The sequence below is a fragment of the Misgurnus anguillicaudatus genome, chromosome 19, assembly GCF_027580225.2.
Source record: "Misgurnus anguillicaudatus chromosome 19, ASM2758022v2, whole genome shotgun sequence".
In the NCBI taxonomy this organism is placed as follows: Eukaryota; Metazoa; Chordata; class Actinopteri; order Cypriniformes; family Cobitidae; genus Misgurnus; species Misgurnus anguillicaudatus.
In genome coordinates this window covers 2,461,457-2,482,258 of record NC_073355.2, presented here as the reverse complement: position 1 = coordinate 2,482,258, position 20,802 = coordinate 2,461,457, and the positions used below count along the sequence as shown (strand labels likewise).

At 37.8% G+C, this 20,802-nt stretch overlaps 1 protein-coding gene and 1 long non-coding RNA gene across 2 annotated transcripts in view; both read left to right on the top strand.

The window, feature by feature from the left end:
- LOC141350953 (uncharacterized) overlaps window positions 1-20,802 on the top strand; it is a 271,024-nt gene that overhangs the window by 89,157 nt on the left and 161,065 nt on the right. The gene's annotated exons all lie outside the window — the stretch shown is intronic.
- The window catches only part of hid1a (HID1 domain containing a), a 78,748-nt gene that overhangs the window by 56,917 nt on the left and 1,029 nt on the right, over window positions 1-20,802 (top strand). Inside the window, exons 5-18 of the mRNA XM_055183541.2 lie at window positions 3,003-3,109; window positions 3,329-3,445; window positions 4,630-4,837; window positions 5,022-5,078; window positions 9,210-9,350; window positions 9,430-9,520; window positions 9,787-9,938; window positions 10,471-10,549; window positions 10,800-10,964; window positions 11,359-11,586; window positions 13,739-13,884; window positions 13,969-14,058; window positions 14,638-14,729; window positions 14,809-14,967. Coding sequence (XP_055039516.2) covers window positions 3,003-3,109; window positions 3,329-3,445; window positions 4,630-4,837; window positions 5,022-5,078; window positions 9,210-9,350; window positions 9,430-9,520; window positions 9,787-9,938; window positions 10,471-10,549; window positions 10,800-10,964; window positions 11,359-11,586; window positions 13,739-13,884; window positions 13,969-14,058; window positions 14,638-14,729; window positions 14,809-14,967 — 1,832 coding nt within the window. The remainder of the gene's footprint in view (window positions 1-3,002; window positions 3,110-3,328; window positions 3,446-4,629; window positions 4,838-5,021; window positions 5,079-9,209; window positions 9,351-9,429; window positions 9,521-9,786; window positions 9,939-10,470; window positions 10,550-10,799; window positions 10,965-11,358; window positions 11,587-13,738; window positions 13,885-13,968; window positions 14,059-14,637; window positions 14,730-14,808; window positions 14,968-20,802) is intronic.

Genomic DNA, 20,802 nt, shown 5'->3' with positions numbered 1-20,802 from the left:
CGCTCTCAGGCCATTTAGAAATATTGTTTTTTGTTTTGAAAAAATATGCCAATTAACAAGAAATCATGCATCTGAACTCTTCATTCTTTACCAACAAATATCAGATTACTAGATCATTATCAATCACCAAAATAACTGTTAGTGACAGCTCTAGATTACTTAAAACTAGGGCTGTCAATAGATTAAAAAAATTAATCTAGATTAATCGCATGATTTCATGAGTTAACTGCGATTAATCGCAAATTAAATCGCACATTTTTATCCATTCTAAATTTACCCTAATTTATCTAATTTTCAGGTTTTTAATATTCTAATCATATATACATATATAGATGCTTTATGCAAATGTATGTTAACAACAGCCTGTTTACATTTTAACAGAATCACCAGCCATTGTTTTGTATATGAATTTTCCTTTCAGAAGATTTTTCTTTCTCCATTTTTGTTTGCTGCTGCATCATTTGTGACCTGTGCTGGCAAGTTGAGTCGTAATTAGCAAATTTTAAAAAAATAGTTGTTCATATTTTGACATTCTCTATTAAAACATAGAACAATGCATGATTTGTTGAAATATAACAAAATATGACAGAACTACACCTGTTTGAAATTGAAAGAGTCAAATTACCACAAAAATTTCCACATCCATACATTATATTACCACATCAATACTTTAAAATCACTGGTAAAACTAATAGATTTAGCACACACAAAGCAAAAACATCATCAATGTATGTTCAACTTTTTTCCTTTTGTTTGATTGACATTGAGACAGACTGCTTAAAATCTAAGTGGTCTAATATAATGTTACACATCAGATAGTTTTACCCAACAGTTAACCAAACATTTACTTAAAACATAACAGATTATAGAGCCTACCTGCGTGAATTCTTATCAAAACAGATATTTGTAAAACTGTAATTTTGTGTAGATGTCTATATATCCGGGTCGCGCACTCGCGCGTCTGTGTGCACGCGCTTCAGATATCAGTCAGTCAGCGTGAGGGGATCGCTTTTGAGTCTTGTCGCTCTTAATAACTCTTTAACATTAATCAGGTACCGAACTTTATCTCTCTTAATGACTCTTTTAACATCAAGCAAGTCCTGCAGTCTATTTTCTAAGTCATGCATAAAAGCGAAACCAAAATGAATTGAGACGCATTTTTGTATTAGATTAAGCATTAGGAGGACGGTAACGTTACACCTCTCAGACGTATAAATAAAGATCATATCAGATGTCCAACGAGCATTTAGAGCATTGGATTTGGTAGACGATTTGCTTAATGTTCTTATTTCTATGAAAACCTTTTACTCATTTAGAGAGAGTCACATTTGTCTGCGTCTCTGTTCATTCAACTATGGGCTGGACCAAGGGTCAAACAGAAATTGCGCGTTGCGTTAATCTCCGTTAATAAAATTAGTGGCGTTAAAATGAATTTGCGTTAACGCGTTATTAACGCGTTAATTTTGACAGCCCTACTTTAAACACTTCAGAGTTTTGGGATGAGGCCCAGAAGGCTACGGTGTGAGCGCAATCGTGCCTGAGTGCAATTCAAAAGGAGAGACATAAATTGCACGACCACTCAACTTTATCTGCCCCTGTAAAAACCTTTTGATGCGTGCAGCAAGGTTACGTGAATGTCCGAGCTGCACACGTGACAGATCAACTAAGCAATATGATGACATGTGAGAGGGCTGTCTATAATCGCGCAACAAACGACTCCGAACACAAAACACATGCCAAACATTACGATGGGTTCCAGTATTAAGAAAGCGATTTACTTCCTGCTTTATTCAAGGCTCAGATTGATAAAAGTACAGTGTGAGTGCGTGCATCTGGTCGAGTAGGGAGGGCGACAATCGTGCTGGGGCATGGTTTGGTTTTGGATAATATGAGTGCGCCCTTAAAAAGTGTAGTCTTGTAATTGTTGATTCAGTACATCACAATCAAATCTGTGTGTAATTTTAGTCAAATAACGAGTACCTTATGAGGCCCTATCACTTATCATACTTAGTAACCTACAAAATGTGGATAAACCAAAACATGCAAATTCAAAGCAAGGGGTTTTGACCATATTTCTGAAATTGTGACTTTTTGTTTAGCAGTATTATTACAGATAAATGACCCTATGTGTACCTGTTGTTATAATATGTGTTTGAGTTTTAGGTTATTGAGGCGCACTCCTGACAGTAATTAATGACTCTCACAGTATATGTTTTGTATGGATGGGACGATAAATGCCGTTATACACTAATAAAACCTGGACGAAAACATTTTTGAATCGCACAGCCGATATTATGCACAGCTTATTCATGTAATTAAAAAAAACTTTTAATTAGTAAGTCCATATCGATCTGAAATCACTGTTGTAGGTCCACCAGAGGTACAGCAGAGCTGCCACTCGCCCCGCAGTCTATTGCTATCTGTGATTGAGTTTTCAGATTGACTAAATCCTTTTTTTAATCTTTCTAATAAACGACTAACTCAATTAAATGTATTAAATTAAATGTATTTATTTTTGTATTGACATTTTCAAGTTTCTTGTCCAGTTGGGCAAATAAAATTCACTTGCCAATCCAAAACATTCACTTGTACCAAGAAGCCCTGAATAATGTAATAATTGTAATACTAATATTTATTTTAGTTTTTAAGAAAAGAAAATCAAATGTTACAAGTCATTTTAGAGATATTTTCAGTATTGTTAGTGTCATTGGTGTTTTGCTCATACTAGTTAAGATTAAATGAAAACTGTAATTAGATTTTTATCCCAGTTTTATAAGCTATTAAGAATGTCTTTATATGTGATTTATTGTGTGTTTGTGTGTGTGTGTGTGTGCGTGCGTGCGTGCGTGCGTGTGTGTGTGTACATATGTATTAGTGGCAATAAATCATAATTTCAGTATTTGGTTATTTGGTATTAATCTCATTAGTTAACTTTTAATAGACCCTATTAATAAGTATGTTTGTCTGTAGAGTTTCAGATTGTTTTTGTGTCCTCTCTTTAGGATTCGGTTGAGGACATGCAGTCATTGGACAGTTGTGAGTATATTTGGGAGGCAGGAGTGGGCTTCGCTCAGTCGCCCCCTCTCAACTACATCCATGATTTGAACAGGTGAGTGAGGCGGATGTCATTCCCACAGGGCATGTGCCTTTATTTAAGTTACCATGGCAACTCTTCAATCAGTAACCACACGAGAGCTTTAAAATCTCCAACCTGTTTTTCCAGCCAATCTTTGTTTAGGATCAGTCGTTTATAAGAGTGGATATAAGCAAATCACCAAGCGACTGATAACTCTGCAGATTAATTTCCCTTTGTGTTGAATGTTTGTAGGACTGAGCTGTTGAGGTTACTGCTCACATGTTTCTCAGAGGCCATGTACCTTCCTCCAACATCAGATAACAGCATTCTCAACCCCTGGGTCACCTTCTTCTGTTCCACTGAAAACAGGTCTGTACAAACACACACACACACACACACTCCCTGAATAAACAACAGCATGCATTTATTAGTGATGATTGCGAGGGCTTGTGCTGTAGACGTGTGAAACCTTTCCTACAGTATGTTCTGACATTGGCGTTATTTCTAAACTGCTTGATTTACAATATCCCCCGGTGAACAATGAAACAGGAGGAGAAATGTCAAAGAGATTTGATTTGGGCCAAAAGATTCTAGCTTTCACTTATAGCAATGATCTGACAACAACCCACAAGACTTGAGTAATTAAAGCGCCCCTCCCCCCTATAAAATCAAAACTAACAATTCTTATTTTTTAATGGAATATTGTGCAGTGTTTGTTATTAAAAATTAATCTGTATAGGAGTTTTTTTTCTCATACAAATTAATTAATGTGCCCTCATAAACTTTAACCACCAAGGTATTGTTTTGGGAAAAGTGAAAACTTGGTATACACTTTTGTATTATTGCCTCCCCATGACAAGGCGCCTTATTTTTTCTTAATCTTTGTAAGTCGTTTTGGATAAAAGCGTCTGCTAAATGTAAATGTAAAAATCTGAAAATTTACTTCTGCCGTCTTGTGGCAGTCATTCTATTAATGACGCTCAAAACTCAAACGCTCAAACTGTGAGTGTGCTGTGAATTCGATTTCTGAATGAAACGCCTACTTTTCTATATCCAATCATTTCACAGTGGGAAAACACATGCCACGCCTACTACTTTCCTTGTGTGAAATTGCTTTCTACTTGGAAATTTATCAGAACGTTGAAGTAAAGTTGATGGTAGTCTTAGCCTCAGACGTCACCCCCACAGACTGTTTACTGAACGCCTGATGCATGTGGCAAACTTTTCTGGAAACACTTCAGCAGTTTCGAAAGTCGTCCTCTGGTTGAATTATACAGGATTTCTGTAAGACCCGTGTGTCGCGTTCATGGCATGAAGTCTTTAAAATACGTTGCTTGATGCAAATAGTGGAATCTAAAAGAGATATTTTAATGTCAGTCATTTGAATAGAAGCGTGCATTATGGTAAATATTAAGAATGCTACAACAAAGCCCTCAGAAGACGACGTTAGCAATGCCTTAGCATCCACCCAGAAATAGAAATGTACTCAAAACACAAAGCAAGACTGTGGCACACATCTTAGCATTGTGTAAGTGAACATGTTATTCTCACAGACACGCCCTGCCTCTCTTCACCTCCCTGTTGAACGTGGTGTGCGCATATGACCCGGTGGGTTACGGGATTCCCTACAACCACCTGCTCTTCTCGGACTACCGTGAGCAGCTGGTGGAGCAGGCCGTACAGATCCTCATTGTGACCCTGGAGCATGAGGGAGCACAGCCGTACCGTCCCCCCTCCCCTTCCAGCATGGAGGACCAGGATGTAAGTGCACCCCACCCCCTAACGTACACAACACACACACGCACACAGAGCAAAGGTAAACATGTACTCGGTGTTATATTCTAGATCATGCTCAGATAAGCGGTGTAATGTTATAGAGTTTAAAAGCCATACAGTGGATAATATGTCTAATGTATTCTTGTCATTCTCTTCACTTTATTCATAGTCTTCTGGTCCACATAATCTCTTCGTGAACTACTTGTCCAGAATTCACAGAGAGGAGGTATGCTGTATGCTTCTCATGTTTATTCAAGTCTACTTGTTACCATAGCAACCACATACAGTAACAACACTGCACATTCCCAAAATACCACCACCCTGTTATCATGGATACTTTCAAACACAAATATATACACCTGTTTGACTCGCATTTAAATACAAACAAATTAATGCTAAACATTGCTTCATTTAGTTTTATGCTCTTATTATTTTAGCATTATTTTAGTATTATTGTCCAATGTAAGGCCTAAAGTTTATCACACAAAACAAATAAAGTCTTTCAGTAGATTTCATATCGCTACATTGAATATGTAAGGGATAATGTAGAGGCAGCCGGTAGTTATCGGGAAATAAGCCCCGACAGTGTGATCAGGACCCGACGCGAAGCAGAGGGTCTTGTATTACACTGAAGGGGCTACCGGCTGCCTCTACATTATCCCGCTTATTACACGGCTACTTGTCACATAAGAAAAAAACGGACATGATAATGAATTTGAAACATTTTATTGGCATATTTGTTTTAAATTAACATTTTTATCCTTCCGCGAAACTTTGCACAGATGCATAAAATGATCGTAATACCTTATTAAGATCTTCTGCTTCATACTTGTCTGTCTCCATTTTTTTGTCTTTTAGCCAGTCTTTGAGAAGTTTTAATGCCCATTCTGTATTTTTTTGTGTGTTGGCTTCGTAGCTGTCATGCTCTATTTTGTCAAGTTCAGTCTCAGTAAGCTGTCTGTGTCTTGTCGTGGTTGTCCAGTGTTTGTCACAAGATGGCGCCAAACAGTAATCTTTATTGATCTTTATTGGCGCGGAGCCATTTTACTCGTACAATACCGGCTATGCGTTATTACTTTGGAGCGGTTATTATTTGAAAAGAACGAACCTGCAAATGTCTCAACTGACCAATCAGAATCAAGCATTCCAGAGAGCCGTGTAATAAGTAAAAATAACCACCAGAGCAATGTTTGTGGTATAAGAGGAATAATTGACTCCGGTCCTTTGAATTATTTGAAAATAATGCACACCCAAGGTGGTAATTTGTGTTGTGCCGTTACACCGCCGGTGTGCATTATAAGACATTTGACAGGTTAGGTGTGCGTTTTACAGAAAAATAATCAACATTCGTGGACAATTTCTCAACCAATTAGAGTAAAGCATTCAACAGCCCTGTGGTATAAGGATATATAATATAAAACTAATAGTTCTGGTCTTTTTAAATTTTATTTTATTAAACCTTTATTTAGTCTCATTGAGATATAGAGTCTCTTTTTCAAGAGAGACCTGGCCAAAATAGCAGAACAGATTAAATCACACAATCACAAAACAAAAACAAAAAAGGCAAAGACAACTCAAGTTCATTTTAATTTAAATAAAAGTGCAATTAATTAAAACATTTGCATGTGTGGATGGGCTCATGTTCTATAGATTTAACATAATGTTTAAAATCATTTAAGGAAATTAGACACTGTAGTTTTAATGATTTCTAACGATTTGAACAACTCTGTCCTGGCTTGAGATACATTTAATGAGATCATTTTCTGGGACCGTAAACCATAAGTACTCTGTACAAAAGAAAGAAATTTGGATATGTAGCCTATGATACCTTTAAAAATATAAAGGTGAGTAAGCCGGCTATTTGACAGAGAGGGCAAATTAACTGTGGAGTAAAGTGTACAGTGGTGTGTGAGAGGTCTGCAATTTAAAAAATAAACCTTAAAGCTTCGTGACACATCCAACATCTGAAGACACTTTGATGGTTCATTCATATACAACAGATCACCATTTAACATACAAATATAATTTACAGATAAACATTTATGCCTGTTATTATAGTCATGTCTGTTTCTAAAACAGGATGGCATTTTAAATCACAAATGTTTGTGTCTTTACAGTCGTGCTGTAGTGCTATGTAGTGTAGTATAGACGGGTTGCAAGTTTACAAACATTGCAGGGTGCGCGTGCATCCAGGAGGCAGAAAGCCTGATTGGTGAGCTGATCCGCTACGGCAACAACCTTAATTATTGAAGCGTTCTTTATTGTTTGTATATGAATAAAACTTGATTTTAGTTGGATCTGTTTTTCTGTCTTTATTTTTGCAGTGTTACTGTGATACATGTATGAATTATAATGTTAGACTAGTAACGTAATAGTCGCATCTACTGGTATGTTAACATCAGGCACCCAGCACAGACTCTGTTGGTACTATTTTCCACGCAACAACTCCTTGGCATTTTGACTTACAGACACCGCTACTAGCATACAACACAATGCACGTCTCTTCTTTCTGCCTCTCGGTTGCGCATGCAACCAGTTAGTGACGTCGCCGTGCAACCCGTCTATTGTATAGTATAGTATATAGTAGGGGTGTGGCGAGACACTTAATCCACCAGATTGGGTTCATGAGAACGATTTTTACACTTTTTATGAAATCCTCAATAATAAACTAAATTAATAAGAAACTGAAATCACGTTATTTTTAAATGTTTTAACTAATCAAGGACTGTCCCAAACAATTATTTTGCTTGCTGATAATAAAGTAATTTGTTATTTTGGGGTATAAAAAGACCCAAGTGAGCAATAGCCTTTGAAATGACATAATAACGAAAATGCAATAATAATTGGTTCAAATAAAGTATCAAAACAAAGTTACATTAAACAACATTACATTAACAAACACATTACATTTGTGTCCTATAAATAAAAAGCATTATGTATCATAACAAATGCCTGCAGGGGGTGATAGTGGACTCGTTTCGCGGATGCTATCTTCACTTTCACTTTAGATAGAGAAACACTTATTTTTAGCCAAAATGATACAGTCACGGTCATTCTTGAGCAAGGACATGCAGACATTAAGGGGCGGTTTGCCGGACAGGGATTAGCTTAAGCCAGGACTAGACCTGATTTTAATTGGGAAATATAACTAGTTTTAACAAACATACTTTACTAAAAACATTACTTATGTGCATTTTGAGGCAAAACAAAGGACGCTGGTATATTTTAAGGTACGTCAGTGCAAGTTGATTTGAGTTTGGACAGCTCTTACGTTTATTTTAGTCTAAGACTAGTCTAATCCCCGTCCGGGAAACCGTCCCATTATCATGTAAACTCTGAGTGAGGGTTTAATCTGCTGAGACTTAACATCTGACACTGATCGGCAGACAAACACAACGCGTCTCAGACTTCATACGAGTTCACAAACGAACATTATTGGAAACCCATACAAAAAAGCACACGCAGTAAAAGAAAGAATATAATGCCTGTGCTGTAAAAGGTTCAAGCAGAAAGCTGCATCCTTCGGAGGTCGCATATGCAGGCTGCATGCGTCATCAAGGTTTATTTCAGTGAATTATCTGAGCATAACATTCGCAAGTCATGGGCATAATACAACAATTTGCCATTAACTAAATAATGAGTAAACTTTATAATTGTTAATATTCTCTAATAAGACAGTCCTCATGACGTAAATGCAGTCTATAAATACAACCTCTGAAGGATGCAGTCTTCTATTTGAGAAACAGCCAGCATTTCAACTCCACGAGAAATCTTGTGACGTTATTTATCTCGCGAGATCTCATCCCATGAGATGTCGTCACACCCCTAGTATATAGTAGATTTCGCTATATGCTAGTTAATGCTATATGCTAGCATTTAGGCTGAAGTTCTACTATTGACGTTACAGTTACGTTTTAAAGGTCCATGCTAAAAAAAAACCAAACTTACCACTCGGAAACATCCATTAACAATCTCCAAACAATTGATTATTCCTCAAAATCTGTATTTTTATCTGATACAGACTCAAACATTAGATCTGTTTACACACACACACACACACACACACACACACAGAGCTACTGAAGGAGAAACAGCCAATCAGAGCAGAGCTCAACATTATTATTCATGACCCTTTTAAATAAAATAATAATAGATCATTTCATTATAAAGACAAATCCTAGGATTATAAATGGACATGTAAATCTGTTTCTGGATCATTTTAGCACTTAATATAGCCAAATGGAGTATTTAAAAAATGGGAATGTAGGAAATTAAAAAACAAACAAACAACAGATCAATAGTAAAATCTGTCTGTTGTGAAAAGATGGAGCTGATGTTGCTTGTGATTTGTTTGCAGGATTATGACTTTGTTTTAAAAGGTTTGGCACGTCTCCTGACTAACCCACTGACTCAAACCTACCTGCCCAATTCAACCAAAAAGATCCAGTTTCACCAAGAACTGCTGGTCCTCTTCTGGAAACTCTGTGACTTCAACAAAGTATGAGATTTGACACAGATTGTGAAGTCAGATGAAATGATATGAACTCTTGAAACACTGTTGATTGTTTCTTTTGCAGAAGTTCTTGTTTTTTGTACTGAAGAGCAGCGATGTGTTGGACATATTAGTGCCTATACTCTATTATCTGAATGATGCTCGAGCTGACCAGTGTAAGTTTACACATCTACATCTACATGCATGTCAACAACTCTGGCATATGGCATTGCATTTCTGTTGTGTTTTGACTTTACCAGAGAGTGTTGGGATGAGAGAAACTTTAGGGTTAGTGGTGCTCTATTGGGGAAAGAAAATACTAAATTAAATAAGAATTGTTATTGTAGGATTCAGTGAAATGACCTCACTGTTTAAGCTAACATGACTTGCATATTGCCTAACTTCTACGTACTGTGTGTCGTTCCTGTACGTTAACCTTTAGCACGGGTGGGTCTCATGCACATCGGTGTCTTTATTCTTCTGCTTTTGAGTGGAGAGAGGAACTTCGGGGTGCGTTTGAATAAGCCCTTCTCTCTACATGTACCCATGGACGTCCCTGTGTTCACAGGCACACATGCTGACCTACTGATCGTGGTAAATCACATACAGCATTTTTTTTACAATCATTGGTTGAAATGAAACCTTTTCTTTTATTTAAGTCGAAGAAATGTCATTCATTGCGGTCAAGTCATTCCAGAGGCTGAGCATTTGAATAAAAGATGCTGAACAACAGAAACATTAGGGGTGTAAATCGGACCGTTCATTGTGATACGATATGTATCAGTTACCTCCGCCAGCGATACGATATTTGCAGATGCCTCAAACTTTTCTTCTGTGCGATAAGGTTCATTTATCGATACTGTGATATTGCTTGCCCGGTTAAGCAGTTACATGTTTAATAACTCATAAATGATCAACATTACATCAAGAAATGAGGACGCAGAGAGTGTCAAAAAAAAATATTTTATGTGTGGCATTGATGCATTGTATCATATCGAAATTTTATCAATGCATCGATCCATATCGCTATGGACATGTGTGTTTTATAATAAACTGCACTGATGAATATGTATTAGGAAAGTAAACCTGGGGGCGGCTTGAATTACTGAAAGCTCCTTTTCTGCAGGTTTTCCACAAGATAATAACCAGCGGCCATCAGAGGTTGCAGCCGCTCTACGACTGCCTGCTCACTATTGTAGTTAATGGTGAGTTTAAGAGTTATATCCACAGGTTTTGTTGGATTCAGATGCCATTGTGCACTGTTACGCTCAAGCTTTGTCAGAGAGACAAGGTGAGGCAGTTTTCTTAGAAATCACAGACAGCTCATCCATAGGTGGTATCCTGAGATCGAAACCGTACCAAACAATAGATGGTATTTAAAAATGAATCAAAAGATTACTGTTGCATTAAATGCTTACTGCTAGAAGGTGAATACGGTACCTTGTGTTTGTTTAGTGTCTCCATACCTGAAGAGTCTTTCCATGGTGGCGGCCAACAAGCTCCTTCATCTTCTGGAGGCTTTCTCCACCAACTGGTTCCTGTTTTCTGCTCCTCAGAACCATCATCTGGTCTTCTTCTTGCTGGAGGCCTTCAATAACATTATTCAGTATCAGTTTGATGGTACGATTAAAATGTTTTTCATTTTTTGCCAGACATTCTCAACTCTTTTATTAAACCAATTCTCAAACGGTTTATTAATAATAAATGAATCTTTAGCATTTTAATGTTTCATGGAGTGTACATAAACTTTATCTTGGCCGTCTAGATCTGCTACGCTATTGGCATCATGAGCAGCAGATCTAGGCAGGTGGTGCTGGGGGAGGAGGTGGGCTAGGAATAATCCCATGGCACGCTGCATTAATATAAACCAGGACAGAAACGATTATAATATGATTGATTGGATGGCCAAGGGTTTAGCTCTGATCATCAGCAAAAACTTTCATTATCTACCTGTCCGTCCATGATGATCCCAGAAATAACCCAATTAATTCACAGGGACTTTTCTCTGTCTCAGGTAACTGTAACTTGGTGTACGCCATCATCCGCAAGCGAAATGTTTTCCATCAGCTGGCCAACCTGCCCTCTGACCCCGCCTCCATTCAGAAGGCCCTACAGAAGAAGAAGAAGTCTCCGGATGCTATTTCTCGCACAAGCTCACAGGAGACTGTGTCAATGGAGGGCTCGCGCCCGGCTGTACCCGCTGAGCCAGGCACTCTGAAGGCCAGCCTGGTAGCTATGCCAGGTAGTTGTGTTTTCTGATTTAGTTATCGATTATACCTTAAATTAAATATTTTCTGAGGGAAATCTCAAGAAAATTCATGCAAACTAATGTTGCTTGAACATACAGATTGATCTTAAAACTCTTGTTGCTATTGCCCAGCTAGCAGAAAAAAGTTCTAAGAATGTTCCCTGAAAGTTCCCAAGGTTCCCAAAAACGTTCTGCCAATGTAAAAAGTGTCCGGTTTTCTTGACGTTCTGGGAACGTTTTTGTGTTGTCTGAACGTTAGCGGAATGTTACATTTTACCATTTTTAAACGTTATGACAATGTCATGTTTTAATGTTCACACAATGTTTAAAACAACAACTGTTTATTATATTGACTTGTTTAATTGTTATGTAAGTGATAGAGAAACATTGCATTTTATTATTTAATAAAACATTATTTCTGAATGTTCAGTAAATATATTGCTGTAGAAAACACAATTCACTTATTAGGTTTAGATGTTGATGTTTTGTTTCAAAAGTTTATTTTCTGTCAAAAATGTAAATGAGATCCAGCACTTTCACAGCAGTTTGTCATTAAGGAGTTTAAGAAACTTTGGACAAAAAATATCCGCTATTTAATTGGGACGCACAAACATCAAGAATCAGAGTATAAATCTCAACCATGGTGACAATTAAATGAAAAACTTCATGCTGCAATGCATGCTGGGTATTAACAAATTACAAACCTCATTCAGGATTCCCAACATGCACTGCAGCATGGATAAATAAGGATTTTTTAAACAATTTTATTTGTCACCATGGTTGAGATTCATACTCTGATTCTTGATGTTTGTGTGTCCCAATTATACAGCGGAATTTTTTTGTCCAAAGTTTCTAAAACTTAATGACAAACTGCTGTGAAAGAGCTGGATCTAATATACATTATTGGCAGAAAATAAACTTTTGATTAGTAAATTAATTAGGTGATGATCTTTACCATTATGTACCAACAACCACAGAATTACACCAATAACTTCACATGTTCAAATTAACAAATGTGGTGCATTAACACAAAGTTAACACAACCAGGGAAAAACTAGCAAGCAAAAAGTCAAGTGTCAAAAAAGTCAAGTGTCAAGAGTCCAACTAAATAAACACTAATCACAATAATGGTGGCTTAAAATGAAACAAAACATCAACATCTAAACCTAATAAGTGAATTGTGTTTTCTACAGCAGTGTATTTGCTGAACATTCAGAAATAATGTTTTCTAAAATAATAAAATACAATGTTTCTCTATCATTTACATAACAATTAAACAGGTCAATATAATAAACAGTTGTTGTTTTGAACATTGTGTGAACATTAAAACATGACTTTGTCATAACGTTTAAAAATGGTAAACTGTAACATTCCTCTAACATTCAGACAACACAGAAACGTTCTTAGAACTTAAAGAAAACTGGACACTTTTAAAGCAACACTATGTAGTTTTTTACCTTTAAATAATGTCTCTAAAATTATTTCAGTGATAGAACAACTTTTAACTAGACAAATTGTACTGTTGCTGCCATCCGAGCAGCCTCCTAGCTGCTACAAGCACACTCTGAAAGTGGCGGTGGAGGGTAGAGCACACAGCACAGCCCCGCCCCGCCCCTCCCCCTGCCTGCAGAAGAGTCTCTGATACCAGGCACTGTTGCGCTTTTCAACCACATGGGGGAGCTGTAAGTCATTTTACATGGAAACTACATAGTGTTGCTTCAACGTTGGCGGAGTGTTTTTGGGAGCCTTGGGAACTTTCGGGGAGCGTTCTTACAACTTTTTTCTGCTAGCTGGGTGGTTGTTCAAATCAAACTAAATGTTTTTCAGAGAGAATTATCCAATGCTTGGCGAACATCTCTTTCTCCTTTAACGATAATATCATAGAGAATATCATACAAATTCTTGGAGTTACTTTCAAAATATCATGCATTAATAAACTGTAGCAGTTGGATTGTCTGTAGGTAAAGCAAAGGGGGTCCTAACTTTTATGGTGTCACCTGTGCAAGTATTGCAAATGGTCAAATAACATTTCTGAAGGCTGCGGAGCAGATACCAGGTGTATTTTAATTGTGTCGTCTCAGCAAACCCTAGTATGCCTTCTGTAGTGTATCTGTCAGGTTGTGTCATACAGTGTTAATGTCTTTAGGCATCGATAAACTGACAGAGACGTCCCAGGTTTCAGAAGATGGGACCATGATAGCGGTTCCACAGACAGAACCACCACGAACCCCAGAACACAGCTGCCCGGCTGGGACCAGCGACACCGAATCGATCTCAGGACGAGACACCGAGGTCGGACAGACACATTCACCGGACCTGTGATTCTGAGCTTTTCTCTTTAACTGAAACTAATTACTGTTTCATGTCTTTTGTCAGGATGTCTTCTACACTGAGGCAGAGATGGCGAGGAGACGTCTGTCCAGCACATCAACAACTATCAGCCACTGGAATCCCAAACCTGACTGGGTATGAAGACCTATAACACCATCATCATCATCATCATCATTACCCATGCTCATGAAAGCCTTGCCTTTCTAATAATCAGGTTCATTAATAACTCTGGATCAAAGGGTGGGGTACCCCAGAAATGAACGCATTATCTATCGTTATGTCATTTCAAATCTATAAGAACTTGGTGTGTAATAAAAAATGCTTTGGGTGGTTGTATTTGTAGCTTTCATAGTTGGGTGGTATTCCATAACCCAAAGTTACATCCCATTATACATTATAGAACTTATAAAGGATTTTTGTGTCACTGACCTTATATTTAAAAAAATGCATTTCAGCAAGAGTAAAAAACAACACTAGCCTCGTGAAATATTCATATGCTTTCTTTAGCTACAGAAACTTTCATGCACAACTTTAGCGTCTGACAGAAACAGCAAATGTACAATGGCAGTTTTGTCATGTATTTTTGTAGGACTGTCATAGTAAACATCATTAAATCCTGCAAATAAAAATGAGAATGCATGTGGGATTTGTTACAAGGGTAAAGCATGGACAGTGTAGGCAAGACACGGATCAAGATATCCAACTGTTTTACAGGTCCTGTCCTGGAAGAGCAAACTCCCACTGCAGACCATCATGCGTTTACTGCAGGTCCTGGTACCGCAGGTGGAAAAAATCTGCATTGATAAGTACGGATGAGTTTGTACGTCAAGGTTTGCGTGTCTTTGACTTTCTGAAGTGATGTTTGACTGTGTGATCTTTCGTCAGGGGTCTGACGGATGAATCTGAGATCCTGAAGTTTTTACAGCATGGTACTCTAGTGGGTTTGTTGCCTGTGCCTCACCCGATTCTCATCAGGAAATATCAGGCAAACGCAGGGACCGCCATGTGGTTTCGCACGTACATGTGGGGCGTCATTTACCTACGGTTGGTGTCATGTTTAACATTTACACTTCTTGATAAATGTTGTTTAACAGAAAGCTGTAACTGGTTTGGTGAAAAACAAAAGTTATTGACCCGGTACTTCAATAAAATCCCTGTTCTAAACTGTCCTTTTCAAAACCTTACCCGAATTAGCAATGCTATACTTATCATCATCATCATCACCATCATAATAATGATTTAAATGTTCAGTCCATGTAATGATAAGTACATACAGTATTGTTCAAAATAATAGCAGTACAATGTGACTAACCAGAATAATCAAGGTTTTTAGTATATTTTTATTGCTACGTGGCAAACAAGTTACCAGTAGGTTCAGTAGATTCTCAGAAAACAAACAAGACCCAGCATTCATGATATGCACGCTCTTAAGGCTGTGCAATTGGGCAATTAGTTGAAAGGGGTGTGTTAAAAAAAATAGCAGTGTTTACCTTTGACTGTACAAACTCAAAACTATTTTGTACAAACATTTTTTTTTCTGGGATTTAGCAATCCTGTGAATCACTAAACCAATATTTAGTTGTATGACGACAGTTTTTTTTAAAACTGCTTGACATCTGTGTGGCATGGAGTCAACCAACTTGTGGCACCTCTCAGCTTTTATTCCACTCCATGATTCTTTAACAACATTCCACAATTCATTCACATTTCTTGGTTTTGCTTCAGAAACAGCATTTTTGATATCACCCCACAAGTTCTCAATTGGATTAAGGTCTGGAGATTGGGCTGGCCACTCCATAACATTAATTTTGTTGGTTTGGAACCAAGACTTTGCCCGTTACTAGTGTGTTTTGGGTCATTGTCTTGTTGAAACAACCATTACAAGGGCATGTCCTCTTCAGCATAGGGCAACATGACCTCTTCAAGTATTTTAACATATGCAAACTGATCCATGATCCCTGGTATGCGATAAATAGGCCCAACACCATAGTAGGAGAAACATGCCCATATCATGATGCTTGCACCTCCATGCTTCACTGTCTTCACTGTGTACTGTGGCTTGAATTCAGAGTTTGGGGGTCGTCTCACAAACTGCCTGTGGCCCTTGGACCCAAAAAGAACAATTTTACTCTCATCAGTCCACAAAATGTTCCTCCATTTCTCTTTAGGCCAGTTGATGTGTTCTTTGGCAAATTGTAACCTCTTCTGCACATGCCTTTTTTTTAACAGAGGGACTTTGCGGGGAATTCTTGAAAATAGATTAGCTTCACACAGACGTCTTCTAACTGTCACAGTACTTACAGGTAACTCCAGACTGTCTTTGATCCTGGAGGTGATCATTGGCTGAGCCTTTGCCATTCTAGTTATTCTTCTATCCATTTTGATGGTTGTCTTCCATTTTCTTCCACGTCTCTCTGGTTTTGCTCTCCATTTTAAGGCATTGGAGATCATTTTAGCTGAACAGCCTATCATTTTTTGCACCTCTTTATAGGTTTTCCCCTCTCCAATCAACTTTTTAATCAAAGTACGCTGTTCTTCTGAACAATGTCTTGAACGACCCATTTTCCTCAGCTTTCAAATGCATGTTCAACAATGGTTTGCTTTATCGTTAAATAGGGGACACCTGATTCACAACTGTTTCTTCACAAAATTGATGACCTCAGTGATTGAATGCCACACTGCTATTTTTTTGAACACACCCCTTTCCACTACTTCAACGAATTGCCCAATTGCGGAGACTTTGGAGCGTGCATGTCGTGAGTGCTGGGTCTCGTTTGTTTTCTGAGAATCTACTGAACCTACTGGTAACTTGTTTGCCACGTAGCAATAAAAAAATATACTAAAAACCTTGATTATTTTGGTTAGTCACATTGTACTGCTATTATTTTGAACAATACTGTATGTTTTATGGTGATATAGAGGCAAAAGTCATGGATTGCAGCTTCATGATTGAAGTCATACATGTATGCTCCCTTTATATATACAGTGATGTTCAAAATAATAGCAGTGCAACCTGATAAACCACTTTTATTCGTAGTAGTAATATTTCTGCAATGGAAATTATTGTGTAGTAGTGTAATAGAAAAACAATATAGCCATTTGTAATGATATCCACACTACTGTTCTGAGTTATAGGCTAATTTATTGAAAGTAGTGTGTTAAAAAAAATAGCAGTGTGAAGTTTAAATGGAAAATGAGCACATTGTCTAAAAAACAGCTAATTTTGCGGGGAAGAAAATGGTTCACCCATTGTTATAAAATATATCTGCTGCTGAATTTCTAAGTAAAATGGACCGTTCCATCATTGCTCAGAGGAACAATGCAATTTGATTTGAAAAGTTGATTTGAGAGGAAAACATATAAAAAAAATGCAGCAAAGTTATCTCATGCTCAGCTTAAATGATCTCAAATGCTTTAAAATGGCAACAAAAACCCAAAGCACATGGAAGAAAACAAGCAACTACGTTTAATACAGATTGAAGAATAGTCATGAATGCAAAGATTCAGCCTTTCATTGCCTCTAGAAAGATTAAAGATGATCTTAAATGATCTGTAAGTACTGTGACAGTCAGAAGACATCTGATTAAAGCTAAGCTGTTTGCAAGAAGCCCCCGTAAAGCACCATTGTTGACAAAAGGCATGAGCAGAATCACATCAACTGGCCCAAAGACAAATGGCACAACATTTTGTTCTTTTGGGGTCTAGTGGTTATCCACAGGACCTAAGACGACCCCCGGGTACTGAATTCAAGGCACAGTACACTGTAAAAATGGTTAAACATTGTGGTCCAAAAGTCATCGTATGGGGATGTTTTTCATACTACCGTGTTGGGCCTATTTATGGTATAAAAGGGAACATGGCTCAGTTTAAATACATCAGAATACTCTAAGGTCCCGTTCACACTGCATATTAATTCGGTTGTCACTTTACCTTTTAATGCTTAATCCTGTTCTGTACTGTACACACAGTTCAGTCATTTACGGGACTGACAACCGTATTCTACAACCGAATTAACTCACACAAAATGCAGGTAGTGACAACCGCATTTACAGAAACTCTGCATATTGTGTACATAACCAAACTAAACAACTAGTACCAGTTAATAAAGTGTTTAAACATGCATCATGGACATGACAGGTCTCTCTTCCATAAAACATAAATGCCTAGAATGGGGGAAAAGTCTTCTGTGTGCGCATTGAAGTAAATGACAGAGACACAAGCGTGTGCTTACTAGTGTTGCCAGATCTTACACGAAAAAACAGTGAACAAGAAAAATCCATAACACCAAAAACTTAATCGCTTCGTGAGCCAAAAGCCAAAATGGTTAAGCGCCAAAACGGTATGTAAGTACAAAAAAGATGAGGACCTGGCAACACTGCAAGACAGCGCGCCGTGGAGCAGCCTCACAAACGCCAAGACGCAAACATAACGCTGTTAAATTATTTTGATCAAGCTGTGAGTGATAAGTTGCTATGGTTATCTCTGTGTCAATCATCAAATTTTCGGGAGTGAGTCTTGTTTCGTACAGACATGAAACGAACATTTACTGTAGGACAGGGCTATTCAAATCTTACCCTGGAGGGCCGGAGCACTGAAGAGTTTAGCTTTAACCCTGATCAAACACACCTGAGCAAGCTAATCAAGGTCTTCATGATCACTAGACAATAACAGGTGGTTAAGTTTGATCCGGGTTGGAGCTAAAATCTGTAGTGCTCGGCCCTCCAGGGTAAGATTTGAATAGACCTGATTGAAGGGATTCACTCCCGCATTTAAATGCGGTCGTCACTCCTAAAAGTTTGCTGTTTTTATGAGGCCAAAGAGATTATATTTCCCTTTGCAGAAGAGAAAATGTCCTGAAATGGGTGTTTCAACAATACAACAACCCCAAACACAGGCAAAATCTAAAATTTGACAGGAACTGTGGATCCTGGGTTGAAATGTCTGTTTCTAGGTGCCAGATGTTGGTTGACTCGATGATTTGACACTGATGTGCAGCAGTTATCAACAACAATGGTTATGCAACTAAATATTAATAATTAAATAGTTTAAAATTAAGTTAAATCTTAAGAAATTTCTTCAGTTTTAAGTGTCTACAGAGAATAATGTTGACACTGCTTTTATTAGTACACTGCTATTATTTTGAACACAACTGTGTGTGTGTGTGTGTGTGTGTGTGTGTGTGTGTGTGCGTGCGTGCGTGTGTGCGTGCGCGTGTGTATAAAACCAAAAAATGGGATCTTAATGGGTCTAAACCAGTGTTTCTCAAACTTTTTCAGCCCAAGGATCACTTTATCTTCCAATTTTTTTCTGAGGACCACCTAACAAAATCTCACCCTAACACGCCCCAAAAAACACCATAATAGGAAGGATAAGCTAAATTTAAGTTTAATATTAAGTCAAAAACAAAAATTTTTAAACACAAATGCAATGCCATGTTCAGAAATTATTAAATGAATTTTATTTCATTTGAAAAAGTAAATGTGAAATGAGTTGCAGCTTAATATGAACAACAAACTGCACATGTGAAAAAACTGCAATTAAACATACTGTAACAGCCTAGGTTCCACTGGCTGCCATTCCAAAGAGCCAAGAGCTGAGGTGGTGGGGTATATGAAGTCTATGGTTGTAACTATGGAATAAAATGCTGAAAAAAAAGTTCCCCTTAATGTCCAAAATCACTGAAATGACAGGGATTTTACACATAAAACAAATACTAGTACAATACAAAACTAATATATATGTGGATTTTAGCTGCTTTCAGTTGACGCTTGATCTTTTCTTTTGACTCCTTTTTGGTTTAGCCACCGATCCATTTTTACGTTATTAAAACAGAATGGCAAGAACTGATATCACAAGTGCATTAAAAATCTACTTAAATCAGTGGCGATTGTATAAACACTTGCCTAGTTTAGGTAATCTTTTGGCGGACCACTGGGGAGGTTTGGTGGACCACACTTTGAGAATTACTGGTCTAAACAGAGCCTTTCAATAGGGCTAAATAGGAAATGGCTTTAAAGGTCCCGTTCTTTCTGTGTTTTGAATCTTTGATTGTGTTTACAGTGCGCATCTGTATAGCGCTGTTTTCACCGTCCTAAAAACAGTCTGATGTCTTCCTTGTTCTATGAAGTCCATCCTTCAGAAATACGTAATGAGTTCTGATTGTGTAGTTTGTTTAGTGTGTTATGATTTGACTGCAGCTTAGCTTAGCAGAGCCGTTTAAGCTTAGCTGGTGACTCAAGTATTCCTGTGGGTGGAGTTTAGTCAAAAAACTGTTCTACTGACGTCATTAAAGCAGGAAGTAGAGGGCTGTAGTTCAAACTCGCCGTTCACTGTAGGCTTTGAAAGGCAAATTCTGTTAAAGAAAACATAATGCCTGGCAGTGAACTTTGACCTTTATCATTTTACAGCTATTATTTATGCTCTAACAGCAACATTACAGAGGGGCAACCTTCCGATCTCTCTGATGAAGCCAATACAGAAGTGACTTAAACTGCAATTCATCGACTGGCCGCTTGAGGCTGCCTTCAAAAGGGAGTCAATTCTCATAGACCTCCATGTTAACTTTACAGTAGAAAGTAATATGTTTACAGCCTGCTACAAAACGTGTTTTTGGTCTGTATAGCTCATTTTGCCCTTCATGACAACTGTAAGGGGGGTGAAATTTTTGTGTAACACATCCGTTTAAATTATATTAAGCCTTAAACTTCTGCATAATTAAATGCGTGGCCACTTGAGTGAGGGGTGAACAGCCACTGCCATCACTAGAATCGAGCTAGGCGGGTGTGGTTTTAGCAACCAGCCACCTCAGCTTTACCCACGTCCAGCCTCTTTACCCATTTTTGGTTATCCGCGAGTGATTTACAGTGACGTGCGGCCAAG